This window comes from Macrobrachium rosenbergii, chromosome 8, assembly GCF_040412425.1.
Source record: "Macrobrachium rosenbergii isolate ZJJX-2024 chromosome 8, ASM4041242v1, whole genome shotgun sequence".
Lineage (NCBI taxonomy): Eukaryota > Metazoa > Arthropoda > Malacostraca > Decapoda > Palaemonidae > Macrobrachium > Macrobrachium rosenbergii.
In genome coordinates, this window is record NC_089748.1 from 307,047 (window position 1) to 325,884 (window position 18,838).

General features: G+C 36.3%; 1 protein-coding gene across 3 annotated transcripts in view; it reads right to left on the bottom strand.

Annotated features, from left to right (window-relative positions):
- LOC136840572 (tRNA dimethylallyltransferase) overlaps positions 1-18,838 on the bottom strand; it is a 350,659-nt gene that overhangs the window by 62,607 nt on the left and 269,214 nt on the right. For 2 of the 3 annotated variants that reach the window (XM_067107185.1, XM_067107184.1), the window contains 2 exons: positions 17,257-17,328; positions 3,976-4,138 (listed from right to left, as the gene is read on the bottom strand). In XM_067107185.1, the coding sequence (XP_066963286.1) occupies positions 3,976-4,138; positions 17,257-17,328 (235 nt within the window). The remainder of the gene's footprint in view (positions 1-3,975; positions 4,139-17,256; positions 17,329-18,838) is intronic. The other variant, XM_067107186.1, reaches the window with a different exon arrangement.

The following is an 18,838-nucleotide window of genomic DNA, read 5'->3' on the forward strand; positions in this document are numbered from 1 at the left end:
GCACAGGTTTTAGGTCTCACCCAAATTACAGGAACAAGTCGTTAAACAGGAATCCCTCTAGTGGTAACACCAGTTCAAAGCCAGGTAATATCCATCAGCAATCTAATGTTAAATCCTCATCATCTAGTTTCTAAAGACAGATACAAAAAACTAATGTTGTCTGCTTCAAGTGTGGAAGAGCAGGACACTGTAGTTGAGATGGTTATCAGACACATCAACAGTCAAAACCAGTTGGTCAATTGGTCAAAGGTGACCAGGTGAAAAAGACTACAAAGAGCAGTGTGGGGAAGATTGAAACTGTAGGAAAGACTGAGACTAAACAAGCTGAGTGTTTAGCAACCAGTGGAAATGTAACTTCAAGCAGTGAGTGGCTGAGCAGCTTGGAGGCTTTTAAACCATATATCTACAAAGGTACGCTGGCAACTCAAGAAGGGAGTGTGCAGGTACCAGTCAAGGTATTACGTGATACTGGGAGTAACCATAGTGTGGTAGTTCGTGGTGCTCACCCACAGTTGGAGAAGAATCTCACAGGAAATTGTTACTTTGAAGGGTATAGGAGGAGATGAGGTAACTCCTATAAACCGCTTGCACCTGTCATGTGAACTGGTGACAGGGAATGTTAATTTTGCTGTAAAGGACTCACTGGCTGTTGAAGATGTACATGTTTTACTGGGTAATGAAGTAGGTGGTGCACCATTTGTTCCTTGTCCTATAGTGACAAACCGTTGAGGATTAGTCCAAAGGTAGATTTAGAGAAGATTAACCCCACCTGTTTCCAAGTTGTGTAACTACCAGGAGTATGAAGAGAACTATGTCTGCAAGTGAAGAAGCTGAGGACTTACCTGCACAAGAAGAATCAAGCGAGGGATCTTTGAGCTTAGAAGAGCCGTTCTAGGAAAGTGAAGTTTTCCCTAGTGCTAACAACGAAGAGCTCTCCCAAAAAGAAGAAGAACCTGTTGTTCTTGAAGAGACTCAGAGTAGTCAGAGTGTTCCTGAAGACAGTAGTGAAGTTACAATAACTGAGATGTTGAGAGTTCAGCCCCTGAAGTTGATCATGTGACTAGAGAGAAGCTAATGGAACTGCAGAAGAAGGATACAATGTTGGCTGATTTGTTCTTTAGAGTTTTGATTAAAAAGAGATGCAACAAACTCCTACCTATTATTATCAAAAGGAAGGTTTACTAATGAGGAAGCACAGACCTGCAGACATACCAGAAATGCTGAATGGGGCCAATATCATCAAATTTTGATTTCATATCCACTGAGGAAGCAAGTGGTAGCCGTAACTCACGAGTCTAGATATATGGGAATTAGGAAGACTGTGGAGAAGATAATAATGAAGTATTTTTTCTGGCCTGGACTTCACATGGACGTAAGCAAGTTCTGTTGAGAGTGTCACACCTGCCAAGCAGCTGGAAAACGAAATGAAACCATTCAGAAAGTGCCCCCTACAACTCAGAAGTTAGGGGAGAACCCTTTAGCAAGGTGATTATAGATGTGGCTGGGCCACTTCCAAAAACAAAGAAAGGAAATGAATATCCGTTAACATTAATGTGTCCTTTGATAAGGTATCCTGAGGCAATCCCTGTAAGATGTACAAGTGCCAAGGTAATTCTTGAGAAGTTGGTAGAGTTTTTCTTGGCGTTTGGAATACAGAAATTGTGCAAAGTGATAGAGGAATGAACTTTGCTTCTAAATTGTTCCAGGATGTGGTGAACTTGTTAGGGGTGAAACAACAGTTATCAACTCAAGGAGCCTTGGAAAGGTTCCACCAGACATTGAAAAATATGTTAATAAAATACTGATATGAGACCAGAAGAGAATGGGATGCTGGTTTACCCTTACTGTTGTTTGAAGTTAGGAGTGCTTATCAAGAAAGCATGGGATGTTCACCAAATGAGATGATTTTTGGTCGAGAAGTGAGAGATCCATTGAAGATTCTTGCAGAAAATTGGGAAGAAAATCAAGAGGAAACCCAAGGAGAATATGTGAAGAACTTGAGGAAAAGGTTAAGAGAAATTAGAAAATTCTCTTTAGAAAATCTGAAAATAAGTCAAGAGAAAATGACAAGAAGATTTGATGCTAAGTCTAAACTAAGAAGTTGTAGTGTAGGACAGCAAGTTCTACTGTTCTTACCAGTGAAAAGATTTCCCCTTACCAATAAACTTCAATGTTCTTATAAGACAACAGAGAAGTTAAGTGTTTAAACTTATGTGATTGAAACACCAGGAAGAAGAAAACGACAGAGGAAGATACATGTGAATCTTCTGAAACCTTACTTCTCAGAGACTAAAACTGAAACAGTTTCAGTAACACAGATAACTTCATCCACAGAAGATGAGGATGGCTATGAATTGGGAGCTGAAAGCAAGATGAACAATTCTTCAATATTGAAAAATTTGGAGGATAAACTAAAACATCTGAGTGTTGAGCAAAGTAGTGAATTAAGTGAAATGATTCCAAGTTTCCCTGAAATTTTTGCAGATGTACCTAGATGAACCAATCTGACAAAACATGAGATGAAGATCAGAGAAGTTGGAAAACCTTTTAAACAGAAAGCACATCACTCATCACCTTTTCATCGAGACGTTTTGAAGAAAGAAGTATTTATTGCAGCATGGATTAGCAGAACCCAGTTCAAGTAATTACAGTTCTCCATGTGTGTTAGTGAAGAAACCAGATGGCTCATTTAGGATGCGTACTGATTATAGGAAGCTGAATTCCATCAGTGTGGCTGACAATTATCCCTTGCATCTTATAGATCAGTTACTTGACAATATTCGGCAAGCAAAGTTTGCTTCTTATTAAATTCCCCTAGATGAGAATGCTCATTTTGGACTGTATCAATACACTGTTCTGCCATTTGGTCTGATGAATGCACCTGCAACATCCCAACGAGTGATGGGTCAACTGCTAGGATCCATAGGAATAGGTGGTGTACCTTGATGGCAGAGTGATTTATTCTACAACATGGGAAGAGCATCTGAGTATTTTAAGAAAAGTGTTCAAGAAACTAGGGGAAGCAGGACTAACAATCAACCTAGAAAAGAGTGAGTTTGGAAGGGCGACTGTTCAGTATCTGGGATTTGAAGTTGAAAAAGGCCTTCTTGCTCCTGTTGATGCTAGTGTAGAAGGTATCCATAAGGCTAACCCCCTACTACCAGGAAACAGCCACAAAGAATTTTGGGCATGACTGAATTTTATCGCCGATTCTGTCCATTTGTTTGGACTCTAGAATGTCAAGAATCATTTGAGCAGGTCATATCCATCTTAACTTCAAGACCAGTAATTCAAACTCCATACTTCAACAAGAAGTCTGTGATACAGTCTGGGGCCCAACCTGGAAATGAGCTTAATAGATACATTACATTATAAGTACACTGTAAATTATTTTTATCATAAAAATACGTATTTAGTCACATACACAATATGAAAAAATACAGTAATTAGTGACTAAATAGTGTTGGTCTACAAAAAAAAGTGAATCATAGATAATTCTAGGGATACACAGTCCACAGAAAAAAATCTGCGAATTGGTGAATATTTCCTGAAGAAAAATGAAAGATATGTTCCACAAAAATCCAAGACAAAATGAAGCACGGAAAAGTGAAGTGTGGAAAGGCTGGGTAGCACTGTACTTCCCTTCCTACACTCTTAACTGAACAGTATTTTGGCTGAATACAGCCGCACTAATTAGCCTAGTCGACCATAAGCTACATTACTTGTGACATATGAAATAGGGTCTAAGCAAACTTTTAAACCTGCCTAATAATAATTAAATATTCCTCATAAATGAAAATTTAGTATGGCTAAAAATTTACTGTTGGAAGGAAATAAACAGTGTATTTTATTCAGATAGATGGGCTACTATGCTACCCTCTCTTATCTGAATTTTTGTTATAAAGGTTTACAAAAAAAAACTAGAGAAAAAGGTTAGAACTGTTAAAACTTTGCAATAAACAGGGAAATTCTTACTTGTATCAATATCAGCAAATTCTGCAGTCTTTGAAAATTTTACTGGGTCATAGCTGGGTTTTTCACCTTCTAATAAAGCTTGGACAATGCTTAAAGCTGGTTCCTTAACCTTTGTATCCCATCTTTTCGGATCTGTGCCATCTACTGTGTACACAGGTGGGACCTGAAAAACACCAGTGAATACAGTATTAATCTTTACCTTTTCACTGCAAACAAGTGAATAATTTCATGAACTTGAAGAAAAATGGCTAAAACAATCAGTGACTAGCTAAGGATTGACAAACCACAGAAACACTTGCAGGGCAAAATGTTGGAGTGAGCTTTTGTACCAGTAAACTCCAGTAGTTTGGTTTTCGGTATTTCATTGTTCACATGAAATGTAAATGTCTACTAGAAAAGAAAATCGAGTACTGTCAACAGACTTTACTTACAATTTAAAGGAGATCAATGATTTATACATTAAAAACTCATATTATTTTCCTTGTGTTTTTACCCTATGAATATCCTAGAAGGGTCACAAAGCTGACCACATATAGGTATTGCAATATTTTCTTTGTTATTACAGTAACTATAAATCAGATTTTTGTGGCATAATACTGATCATGTTGTCATTTTGATGCTGAGTGCTTCTACTTTGTAGTATATAGGTATGCATAAATGGAAAACAACAAACATAGCCAAATGTTACCTGAAAATTTTCTTCAGATGACAAGACTGGAATCGCACTGGTTAGAAGAAATATGACAAAAATTTTCAAATAAAATGTCACTGTATCTGCACAAGTATACATTCAAGTCCACTGGTATGTTGCACAAGTATACATTCAAGTCCACTGGTATGTAACAGAATAATCAGCAATGTTCCAAACTTATTTAATGTCAAAGTGGTGGGCAGAGTCAGTTACAGTTCTTCTAACCACAAATATTACCATTTCAGAGCACATGTTCAAACAATGAAAATGCAACATGGCAAACACACAAAAAATTAATACGGAACTGTTTTAAATATTTGATTAACAACAATTTCCTCTTCTGTAAGAATACCAATCTTAGAATTTCAATTTCAGAGCACATGCCTGCACAATGAAACAGTGAAGCATGGGTTACTCACTTAAAAATAATACTGTAAGGAATTGGTTTTATAAATTTGATTACCAATAATTTAATAATTTCCAGTAATATGACTGCCTGTTCTGGAATACAGGTACATTACTTACATGCATGTAATTATGCTTTTATTAAATGAAACATCTCATAGTTTCTTATTGTATGATTGACAGATGAAGGAAGAGTGACTTTCTCTTTTAAAAAAATTAGTTTGTTCATCAGGCAATCAGAAATTCATTCAGAAAAGGTGGGTGGAGCTGGGGAGCAGTTTCCCTGGTTGGAAGGGGGTAGGGATGCAGTGCTGGATAGGTGAAGAAGACTACATTGATGTCTGATTTGCCAGAGCTTGTTTTGTTTCATGTTGTTAAGCTTATGGTTTTTTGTGATTTTTTGTTTTTATTATATGCTATTCTCATTAATATTTTTACTGTAAACAGTGAACCCCCCGTATTCGCGTTCTCAAGGTTCGTGGACTCACCCACTCGCGGGTTTTTCTATGGAACCTATCAAAAAATTTTATGTGGAAACTCGTATTATGATGGTTTTTCCATGGAACATATCTATAAAAATATTATGGAAACTCCATATTCGCAGATGCAGATTTTTTTTTGTCTTTTCAGTATAGCAATAGTATTCTGTATTTTCATATTTATTGTATAATAATATTAAATAATCATGTAAATCAATAATAATACTGTACTACAGTACTGTACATATAATAGTAATAGAAATTAAATAATATTATGTAATACTACACTGGGTACCTTAATAATAATAAATAATACAGTAAAGTTAAATCAAATGGGTAGTAACTGGTGATGAATGTTGATTTCCGTATGGTGTAGATGATGATGATGATGATGAATTAGTTGTGCAATACGATGAATGACGGGAGGCGCTGTCATGTTAAGGTATTTGAACATGGCAATGAAGGTGGTACAGTAGGGCTGCATGAGTATTTTACCTTGTTCATGCTCAATGCGGTGACCGCAATTAATGTCATGCTGTAATGGGCTGCTACTTCTCCGTGACTTTTGCCCTCTCTTAACAAAACAATCATGTCTACAGTACTTTCTTCTCAGCAGTCATTACAGTAATTGTAGGCTACTGGCCAGAGGCCTTAGAAGAAGCAGAGCATTCAGAGGACATCTTAATGCACGATTTCAAAAAATATTTTTAGGCCACAGTACTGTACATGCAAAACACACAAACGTGTGTTTTGCAATAAAACGGGTTATACTGTATTGGGTCATTTGCCGATAATTTGCCGCTACGGTATACACACGGTACTACTGGTTGCGCGTACATATACTAACACAGATCTTCTGCGCATACAGTACGTACATTTTATAAAATGTTTTGTTGTAAGATAGCAATAAAACGGGTTATATTGGGTCATTTGCCGATAATTTCCCGCTACGGTATATGCATGGTACTACTGGTTGTGTGTACATATACTAACATGGATCTTCTGCACATACAGTGTGTACATTTTATAAAATGTTTTGTTGTAAGATGATTTTTAAATATTACATATAAAAAGTGTTTTAGGATGATACATAGTATAGTACAGTACTACGGGTAGTATGTAGAGCATATCTAAAATATGTAAGACAACAGGAATACTGCAGGGTACCTATGTTTACATCTGCGGTACGTAGCACTTTCATGTATGTAAAGTTTATATTACTGTAATGACTGCTGTAAGTACATTTTGTAAGTTAAAAATGATTTACTAATTTCCAAATATTACAGTACTGTAATATATTAACCCTTAAACGCCTACTGGACGTATCATACGTCGACTAAAATTGTCTGTTGGGTGCCAAGTGGACATACCAAAAAAAAACTACAAAAAATTTCAACCTTCGGTCAACTTTGATTTCGACCGAAATGGTAAAAAAAACGCAATTGTAAGCTAAAACTCTTACATTCTAGTAATATTCAATCATGTACCTTCATTTTGCAACAAATTGGAAGTCTCTAGCACAATATTTCGATTTATGGTGAATTTAAAAAAAAAAAAACATTTTTCTTACATAGCTGCGGTAACTCAGCCCAAAAATTTCAGAAATTCTTTTTCGTCATTTTGTCGTAATTTTTGCACTGTTCTATATTAGCCGTTACATAAAGTTTTATATATGAAAATGTGCGCAATTTCATGTAAAATACAGCAAAATACAACCCATGGTTGTAGCTTTTATCAGTTTGGAAATATTTTCATATAAACCACGATAACTGCCAAAATTTCAACCTTCGGTCAACTTTGACTCGACCGAAATGGTCAAAAAACGCAATTTTAAGCTAAAACTCTTACGATCTAGTAATAGACAATCATTTACCTTCATTTAGCAATCAATTGGAAGTCTCTAGCACAATATTTCGATTTATGGTGAATTTTTGAAAAAAACTTTTTCCTTACGTTCGCGCCAGAAATTCTTTCGTCACGTTGTCGTAATGTTTGCACTGTTTTATATTAGTCGTTACATAAAGTTTTATATATGGAAATTTGCGCAATTTCATGTACAATACAACAGAAAATAACTCATGGTTGTTGCTTTTATCAGTTTTGAAATATTTTCATATAAATCACGATAACTGCCGAAGCTTCGGTCAACTTTAACTCGACCGAAATGGTAAAAAAACGCAATTGTAAGCTAAAACTCTTACATTCTAGTAAAATTCAATCATGTACCTTCATTTTGCAACAAACTGGAAGTCATTTCGATTTCGATTTATGGTGAATTTCTGAAAAAAAACTTTTCCTTACGCTCGCGCTATGTAACTTCGGCCGAACATCTCAGAAATTCTTTTCGTCATGTTGTCGTAATGTTTGCATCGTTTTACATTAGTCGTTACATAAAGTTTTATATATGAAAATGTGTGCAATTTCATGTAGAATTCAACAGAAAATAACTCATGGTTGTAGCTTTTATCAGTTTTGAAATATTTTCACATTAATCACGATAACTGCCAAAATTTCAACTTTCGGTCAACTTTAACTCGACCGAAATGGTAAAAAAACGCAATTGTAAGCTAAAACCCTTACATTCTAGTAATATTCAATCATTTACCTTCTTTTTGCAATAAATTGGAAGTCTCTAGCACAATATTTCGATTTATGGTGAATTTTTAAAAAACATTTTCCTTACGTCTGCTCGGTACTTTCGGCCAACATCTCAGAAATTCTTTTGTCTTGTTGTCGTAATATTTGCACCGTTTTATATTAGTCGTTCATAAAGTTTTATATATGAAAATGTGTGCAATTTCATGTACAATACAACAGAAAATAACTCATTGTTGTAGCTTTTATCAGTTTTGAAATATTTTCATATAAATCACGATAAATAGAAAAAATTTGACTTTCGGTCAACTTTAACTCGACCGAAATGGTCGAAAGTAAGTATAGCTTAGTTTTACCAGACCACTGAGCTGATTAACAGCTCTCCTAGGGTCGAAAACTGCAATTGTAAGCTAAAACACTTACAGTCTAGTAATATTCAATCAATTAGCTTCATTTTTCAACAAACGGGAAGTCTCTAGCACAATATTTCGATTTCTGGTGAATTTTTGAAAAAATTTTTTTACGTCCACCACGTTCGCTTAATTCATGCATCATTTTGTGATAATATTTTCTCTGTGTTGCTTTGATCGTTTTACAATTTGTTATATACCAAAATCATCGCAATTTAGTGTACGATACAACTAAAAAAAGTAACTCATTAGCTTTAACCGTTGTGCTTACAGCGGATTTGTATACAATTATATGTTTTTTTTCACTGTCATATATTCCAATATTTATATATGATAATGATATTTTTTCATTTCTGATGGTTGCATACTAAACTTCAGGCAATGACAAAAAAGGAGCCAAAAATTAACTCTTAATCTTAAAACTAAGCGTGCTGTGATTTTTAAAAAAACTTTTTCCGTCACGGCGCTAACTTGTTCTTTAAATGCGGCATAAGGAGGCGTTTTTTTGTAAAAAAGAGGCTCGGCGTTTAAGGGTTAACGTAAACACAGCAAAATTTCAATAATATATATTTGTTTTTCTTAAAAGTGCTTCACCCAAGCCACCTCTCTGCAAATACAAAGAAATCGCGATGCTGGACGCTGTGTACCCAGGATTAGTGATACTCAACACACTATTGGCTGTCATCTGCAAAGCAGCCAATCCAGAAGCACCATTCATTTTCCTTGGCGCTCATTGGCTGTTCACTTGGTGCTGATTGGCTGAACATTCACAACCAACTCGCGAACACGGAATTCTGGGAGGACGCTCCACGGCACCATCTTCAGATTGTGCGTATAGTTCGCAGCATCTTACCATGTGAAACCGTGTGTCTGTCCGTTTCGATTTTTATCTTTGTGCATCAGCGGACCGCCCTAAAATGCCGCTAAAAAAACGCTCTGCTCCTTCAAAGCCTTCTGGCAAAGAGTCTAAAAGAAAGAAGTCTGTTATGAAACTCGAGGAGAAGGTGAAACTTCTTGACATGTTAAAGGAGGGCAAAAGTTTTGCCGCGGTTGGCCGCCATTTCAGTGTTAATGAGAGCACAGTGAGATATATCAAGAAGAAAGAGGCGGAGATACGCAAGTCTGTGAGTATGAGCTACTTCGGTAGTGCAAAGACAGTTGCAACAGTGTGGGATAAAACAATCGTGAAATTGGAATCTGCTCTGGCAATCTGGATAAAGGACTGCCAGAAGAAAAACATGCCCCTCGACTCCAACATCATTCGCGAGGAAGCACGACAACTCCACCAGCAGTTATCAACTGCTAAGGAAAAGCGAATGACGTAGTACAGGCAGAGGAAGGCGTTGAAGAAGGCGGTGGAATTTCTAAGCTTTGATGAACCAGCAGAAGAAGAAGAAGGGAAAGAACCCCAAGCAGGGCCATCATCAGCACCTCAAGGTTTCCAGGCCAGCAAGGGGTGGTTCCACCGATTTCAAAAGCGGTTCAACCTAAAGTCTGTTACTCTGCATTGGGAATCTGCATCTGCAGACACTGAAGCAGCCACGAAATATCGAGGCCTTCAAGAAGATCATCGAGGAGAAGGGCTACCATCCACAACAGGTGTTCAATATGGATGAGACTGGCCTGTTCTGGAAGAAGATGCCTTCCCGGACATACCTTATGAAGGACGAAGCTAAAGCCTCCGGTTCAAGGCCCAGAAGGATAGGGTTACCCTCATCATGTGTGGGAATGCAGCTGGTTTCATGCTTAAACCAGGCCTCATTTACAAGGCTGCAAACCCCAGGGCCCTCAAGAATAAGAACAAGGCATTGCTTCCTGTGTTCTGGATGCATAACCCTAAGGCCTGGATCACCAAAGTCCTCACAGAGTACTGGTTCCATCAGAGCTTCGTCCCTCAAGTTAGGCAATACCTGAATGACTTGGCCATGGAGTTCAAGGTGTTGCTGATTGTGGATAATGGTGGTAGCCACCCTCTCGATCTTTCTTATAAGGAAGTCCAGTTTGAGTTCCTCCCTCCCAACACCACCTCTCTCCACCAGCCTATGGACCAGGGCGTGATCCGTGCCTTCAAGGCACTCTATTCCGGGAACTCCCTCCAGCACCTTGTAACTGCAATGGACAGTGACAGTGAATTTACGCTAAAAGAACATTGGCGTAAATTCACGACTGCCACGTCTGAGCATCATCAGCCGATCACTGAATGACATGAAGAAGGAGACCCTGAACGCATGCTGGAACAAGTTGTGGCCGGAGTGTGTTCATGATTACAGGGGCTTCTCTCCTCAAGAAATTCAACATTCGGCCATTAATAAGGCTGTCCAGTTGGCGAGGATTCTAGGTGGGGAAGGCTTCGAGGACATCAGCGAGGATGAAAGTGGCACCCTTACTGATGCTCACTTTGACCCCCTGACGGACCAGGATTTGGAAGAGCTGACAGTAAGTCTCTGCCAGTGAGGAAGAAGATATGCCAGGTTCAGGGGAGGAGCAGGAGGAAGAGGAGAGCAGCCTGACTTTGGAACGTCTGTCCCACATGAAGAGAATGATTCAGGATATGTAGGAGTATGTTTCAACATGGGATCCTTTTATGGAACGCTCCTTAAGTTTTCAAACATCCTTGATTCAGCATGGGAGCCCTATAATCAAACCCTCACCACCATGAAAAAGCAGCGACAGCAGCTGCCTATCACCATGTTCATCAAACGGACGAAGAAGACCCCTCCAAAGCCTCCCAAATCACCCGAAGTAGTGCCTCTCGAATCGCCTGAAGAATGCCTCCCCAATCGCCTGAAGTAGTGCCTCTCGAATCGCCTGAATTAGTGCCTCAGGCACTACCCAAATTGCCTGAAGTAGTGCCTCTCGAATCACCTGAAGAAATGCCTCCCCAACCGCCTGAAGTTGTGCCTCCCAAATCAACTGAAGAAGTGCCTCCTGAAGGTGATGAGGCACCCTTAGATGAGTTGTAACAACTCTGCTTTGCTATGCAGTCATATCTTCATCATTATTCATTGCACTGCACAGCTAATTCATCATCATCATCTTTAATCAACATTCATCGCTGGTGAGTACCCGTGTGATTTACGTATGTAGTAATCTTAATATATAAGTACAGCAGTATGAAATTTTTTAAAATGTGCATAAATTTTTAAAAATTTTTTGTCTCTCTTTTTGTGAATTACGTATATGTAAATACCAATGTTCCCCCCGAAAAGAAAACAGAACAGCTTATAACTGTATGAAAGAAAATGTGTGGTTGAATACGTAGGGGGACTGGATTATTTTCACCTACAGCTGTAAGCCACACAGTATGTACGTATAAATGTAAATATAAAACGTTTAAGATGACTTGGAAATTATATTAATAGTATCATTTCAAAGATTAATACAGTAATAAGGTACAGTTTAAGGTATATTTGATGTAGGCTGGTATTTTTAGGCATTCAGTACTTTGGTGTTGACCTTTCATGGTAGACAGGTACAAATATACGTAGAATTTAATTTTTTAAAAGGTGCATACGTTTTTTAAATTTTTGTCTCTCTTTTTGTGAATTTCATACTGTATACATAAATACCAATGGTTCCCCCTAAAAAGAAAACTGCTTTATAAATGTTATATTGACGGACATGCTTGGTGGGATTATTTTGTAATAATGAAATCAATATTGGGAAATGATCACTTGTATGCAAGTTGTCAACTGTATTCCAATCCAATCTGTCAACTATGTTTGTTGTACATAAAGTTAAGTCGATTGAGGAAGGTGTTCCATGTGTTTCAGAAAAATGTGTGTTGATTTCGTTATCATTTATACAGCACATGACACATGAATTTATGAAGTCTTCTATTTTACTTCCTGCTCTATTTGAGTCTGTACTATTACAGTCTCACATCGGGTTGTGGGCATTAAAATCACCTACTATTAATGTAAGTTCCTTGGCATTATTAAGTAATTCTTTAAGTTTGTCAAAGTCATAATTTTTATTGGGTTGGTTGTAAAAATTACATAATTATCGTTTTTTATTTGTTCTAATACTCGATATTTGCAGATCATTAAAGTTTACAGGTATGTTGTCATAACATACTTTATGTACATATATAGCAGTACCTAAATTTCCTTCCTCTCTAGATGAAGATGCTAAGGTATATTTACCTACTGTTGATATTGTTTTGTTGACATGTTGTAAACATAATATCATAGGTTCGTGTTCTTTTAGTAAGTGTTGTATTTCTCATAGGTGTAATCTGGTCTGCAGACCATTTACGTTCCATTGTATAATATAAGTATTGAAAATATTTTACTGTAACGGTCGAGTTTTACTCTCTTTTCTTGTATTATCAACTTGGATTTTTTCTAATAATTTACTCATGACATTCATTTGTTTTTCTTCATAATATACTAAATGCTCAACGCACATGCAACCTTTTTCATGGGTACTCAAATCCGTGGCTTCTTTTTTACTATATTTCATAAAGTTTCTTATAATGTTTGTTAAACCATCTTTTGTTATGTTTTTGTTATTGTTGCACAATGCAATGAAACAATCATTACAGCCACAAGAGTTGTCATGTACATTTCTTTCTTTATTTGTTCTTGCTGTACCAATTATTGGTGATGGAGTAATCTCTTCTCCTTTGACATATTCACTGTTGTCTAAGGTACGGTTGTCTTCCACTTCTTCGGTATTTTGGATATCTGTATCCATTGGTTTTACTATTATTTTAGGAGATAATGTACATTCTTAACTTGTTTTCGTTCTTTCTTTATATCTTTTTTCTTTGATTTGACCAATGTTTTTCTAACAATTGTTGGTTTCTTTGTTTTGGGTGGTGTTCTTTCCAATGGCCTTTTTTTATTTTTAATTTCCAGTCTATCAGGTCCCTCCTTTGTTACTTCCATAGTAGCATCCTCCTGTGTTCCTATTTGCATTAATATTTCAAATGAATTGGATAAAATACTATCCATCCCATTTGTACCTGTTTCTTTATTCTTTACCGTTTTAGTTTTTATTTCTAAAGCATTAATTTCTTCTTGAGATTTACTTTTCTGAGCTCCGTTATTTCTATTTGTATGCATTTTTGTTTCATTATTGGTTTGTGTTACTGAAGAATATATACGTTTCTTAGACAGATCTTGAATTCCTCTTACTTTCAATTCTAATTTAGCTTCTTTTACAGACATTCCAGTTCTTTCTTGCAATATTTTCAACTCTGTATTGTATATATAGTACATACATTCTTTGGATCTTGCATGATGGTTTTGCCCACAGTTTATGCGCTTTGGTTCGCTGCACTTCCATTGTGTGGCATGTTCTTCAGATCCACAATATTATTATTATTGAAAGAGAAACCCACAAGATTCTTGTGCATAACTTGTTTACTGGTAAATATTTACATATTACTTTGATCTCGAGCACTTTCAGGTCCTAACTGTGACCCTTTTTCAAGAGATGAGGTAGTCAGGCTGGTTCAAGGCCCAGCAATCTTCTGGAACTTCTTCTCCCTGTGCTGTCATTTATATGATGGCTGTCCTGGTTTGCATTCTCTTGAGAGTTGTTAATCTCCTCCTGTCGGTTTGATATCCTGATCTGATGGTCAGTGGTATTAATCCTTGTGGTATGTGAGTAGTCACCATCGGTCTGTTGGGCAGGAGACCTGATTCCACAGACCATCAGATCAGGATATCAAACTGACAGGAGGAGATTAACAATTTTCAAGAGAGAATGGAAACCAGGACAGCCATCATATAAAATGACAGCACAGGGAGAAGAAGTTCCAGAAGATTGCTGGGCCTTGAACCAGCCTGACTACCTCATCTCTCAAAAAGGGTCACAGTTAGGACCTGAAAGTGCTCGAGATCAAAGTAATATGTAAATATTTACCAGTAAACAAGTTATACACAAGAATCTTGTGGGTTTCTCTTTCCATCTTCAGAAGAAAACTGAAAGAAGTTTTTGTTTGGTTCTTTATGATTATGATTATTATTATTATTATTATTATTATTATTAGCTCTTAATAATATCTGAAAATTAGTAAATAATATTTTTATCATAAAAGATGTATTTAGTCATGAAAATAACATCAAAATACACTAATTAGTGAATATTTCCCAACGAAAAAAGTCAAGGAATTGACAAATTTTTTGCTAATAATTTATAGATATGTTCCACAGAAAATCCCACAAATCAGTGAGTCAGCGAATCGTGAGAACGCAAATATGGGGGTTTACTGTACACATCCTCCTTTCTGAGCTGAGACCTTCACGTACGGATTTTTTTTTTTAAATATCTATCGTGAAAATTACTCACCCAACACTGCTAGGTACCTAGTGCAAAAATTATGGACATCATCTATCTGGCAATACCAGCCCATATGGAAGATATGGTTAGATTATATCCATACTGAGAGCCCAGTTGAGATTTCTATAAAAACACTTTTTATTTTTCTAATATACCCTTTTGAAGACAAATGCCTTGTGGTTACACCATTCATGGCATACAAGGCTGCATTAATGGAACCCTTGCTTTAGGATTCAGATTGACTCCAATACAGAAGTTGTCACTTCCCTTTTGCAGTCTTTTGCTCTACAAAGGCCTACCTCCCGAAAGGCTTCCAATCACTTGGTCCATGAACAAAATGCTTTAATACGTGAAATAAACTTGGCGCGCAATCGATTTCCAAACCAAAACATTGATTGCTATGATCACAATTTATAATACAAAAGTAATATAAGAAAATATACAATATTATTGGATACAGTGAATTAAGTCATAACATTTTAAAAGATCCATGGAAAAGAAGCATATTCGTTATGTTGATGTTTGTATAATACGATATGTGAACATATGTTTTGGTTTGGAAATCAATCACACGGTAAGTTTATTTAGTTTTATTTAACTCAGTTCAGAGTGCTTTTCTTGCTTATAGTTAGCGTAAATGAATCTCTAGATACTTTATTTATATGGGGCAAGGTTATTTTTCATTATATGAAGCGCTTTTAAGTCAAAATATAACTTAAATATGTCTCATTGCGAAATTAACTTAGCTATTTTTTTCGTTAATAGACAACGTTGGCCATTTGGGGGCGTTTGTTCTGTGTAAAAAAAAATCAAGATGCTGTTCACTATTTTCACTTGATTTCATCATAATACGAGCTTTACGTATTTATCGTTTATCGACGTAAAAATAGCAGTAATGTGTTCTTTCATGCCCAGTAGTTTTGATTAAAATACTTTCTCTCCAATTTTAATTACGGTCAGGTTTCATCCATGTTGCTGATGCATGATAATTTATAGTCATTAGCAGCTTGAACATTGTTTTCTCAGCTTCAGCTACAACTTGCAGCTTAAATTACCAGTATATCTCCTTGACGATCTTTTATCCATAACAAATAAGGGTATAATGTAAAAATATATCAGTCCTATTCTACTTAACGTCATTTGTACTATAACTACAGTAATTGTGTATTACCGTACGATGGTTGAAATACAAGCAAAAGGGCTGTTGTTATCCAATTCAGTGATAAGCAAAACAACAGTTTCTCTGTCTGCTGTTTATGGCTGTACGCATTTACGCAAGAGTACAGTATAATGTTACTAACGATACTTTTATCATTCTCTTTTACTTTTTTACCTAGAAGATGGGATAAAGAGTTGGAGGAAAAGAAGTTGGTCTATTGTAATTTGGTTTCTCGCTGCCTGATTGTACGCTGCTGCCTGCGCCTGCACGAAATTTTAAAATATTTTGTAAATATTGTTGTATCAGTATTAATTGTTTAACCCATTGCAAAATCGAATTATCGTAAGGTGAATTATCGTAACTCGAGCACTATCCAAGTATTTTAATAGTTTTATCACAAAGGTGCATTTACTCATGAAAATGAGATGAAAATACAGTTATTAGTGAATATTTCTCAGTGAAAAATACCTGTGAATGGGCGAATTTTCAGCGAATAATGTGTATGTATGTTACATAGAGAAATCTGCGAATAGGTGAGTCCGCGAATACGGGGGTTTACTGTAAATTATATTCGCTTGATTTCTTATGACTGCTTTTTGACATGAGATAGCTAGGTCTAAGTAAATTATGTTAAGCAACAATGAAAGGGATAAAAAAGAATAACGGGAATAATCAAATAAAGTAGATTACTATACTGTACAGTAAATATTGTTGATTTAAAGATTCAGTCACATTATGCATCCAAGAGAGTATACTGTAGGCTAAGAAGGTGTCAAAATCTGAAGTCATTTTTAGGCCTGCTAAATGTGTCATGCCAATCATTTTATTGATCAAAGGAAAAAATTAGTTGAATTACACTTTAATATTAAAGAATGACAGCCTTAATGTATTGTTTATCGGCTGCAGGTGATGAACGACGACACCCCAGTACTGTACAATACATTGGGTCAATGTCAAGACTCGGGCAGAAGCAAAGCCAACTTCCAAATGCTTACGCTGTCACGATTGAAAAGTAAATAATCTGGCACCTGCATATGGCAATATTTCCATAATGAACAATGAATAAAGAAACTATGCCAATTCTTCTTTGCCGACTGTACAAACAATTAACAATTGATTTCTAATTTTCTATATTGTGATGAAATATCACAAGTGTAACAAATACTGTACATTAATATTGTAATTGCTTTTTAACTTGCAACACATAATAAAAAAAATACCAACAGAAATTTTATATAATTAAAACCTTACCTGTCTTTTAGATGGCAGAATAAATCTATTTCTTATCCATCTTACTTGCTTCCTAGAGTAACGTCTGGTAACCTTCAAAATAAAGAAAGGAGAATTAGCTTGTAGAGCAGACAATTTGACAGCTGGAGGAACAAGCTGATAAGTACTATTTGTTCTATTATTTTAATAAATTTCCCATGAATCATCACCTTCTTGTAGGCATGCAAGATTAAATGGGACAAGTTGATTTGAGCAGTTCATATTCTTGGGAAGTTTAGCATTCTTGATGTGGCCCCTTTGCTTGCTCCTTGCAAAACTTTAGGATGGATAAAAGGAGGTAATTATCGTGATCTCTGTTAGACTCCAAATACCTTGAGGTGGTGCCTTAGGTCATGATGTGTTTGCAGACACTAACTTTTTGAATTTTCATAATTGGTTCCATAATTGATTTGTTTTCCATTACTCAGCTTCCTAGGGCTTAAACAGTACAAAAGATATTGGGATTTGCTGCCATTTTGGCATCTTATGTTGTAAGTTTAGTGCTTTTAAAAATGCCTATGCCATCCATGGTGAGACTGAGGGCAGGGGAGTCCTTTGGTGTTCAAGCTATTATGACCATAAGATCTTGATGTCCCTTTAGAGGTTGTGGTCATCAAATGTACTGCCCTTTTCATGTTCTAATAATTGGAGAAGTATGATTAGTCCATAACATCTTGATGTTTCTTTGGAGGTAATATGTGGCCTCTAAATACACTGCCCTCTTCAGTTTCTAATTGGAAAGGTATCATTAATACCTCTCCTATTAGAACATGAAGAGGGAAGTACATCTGGTGACCACAGATGACCTCCAAAGAGTCATTAATATCTTGTGGTCTTAATAACCTGAACACTAAATAGTCCAGGAGCCAAGGGGTGTTTGCATGCATGAAAGGGCCAGAAAATTACGTGCTTGATTTAGTTAGAGGGTCCACTCAGACACCTTTTTAGTGAGGGGGTTTTTGTTGAATTTGTTGCTAAAATAACTCCTTTTTTTACATGTATTGTTTACATAAATTGCAATAACTCAGCATGAAATGGTCTACAGAGCTCGTTCACCTCCCAAACTAAAGCTTCAAGAATGATCTATTCAATGGGTACAAGCACAATAAGATTGGTCAATATCCAAGGTCACAAGAGGTCAAAGTATGACCTTTTCTGATGAGAAACTAAAATCTATGACTTTTCATATTTAAATATTTGTGAAAAATAGGGGAATAGATTGAACATTTAATGCTTTTTACATTCTGGTTAGGTACACCATAGGCAAGTTTTTTAAATTAGTTGGAAAACTTGCTTACTTATTTTAACCCCTGTGTAGCAATCAATAAAATAATTATATACCTGATCAACATACTGAGGCATAAGAGATATATGCCGTAATTTGTATTCTTAGGGATGGCAGTAAGGATGAAAAAAATTAATCAATCCTGTTTATTCTATGTTCTCTGTTCGTATGTTGTTCATTTAAAACTTTGGGAAACTTAATTTTTTTTCCTTTTTCAGTTTAGAATGTCTGACTCTGGCACACCAAAGAAAAAATCAAGGGCATCACAGTCACCATTCT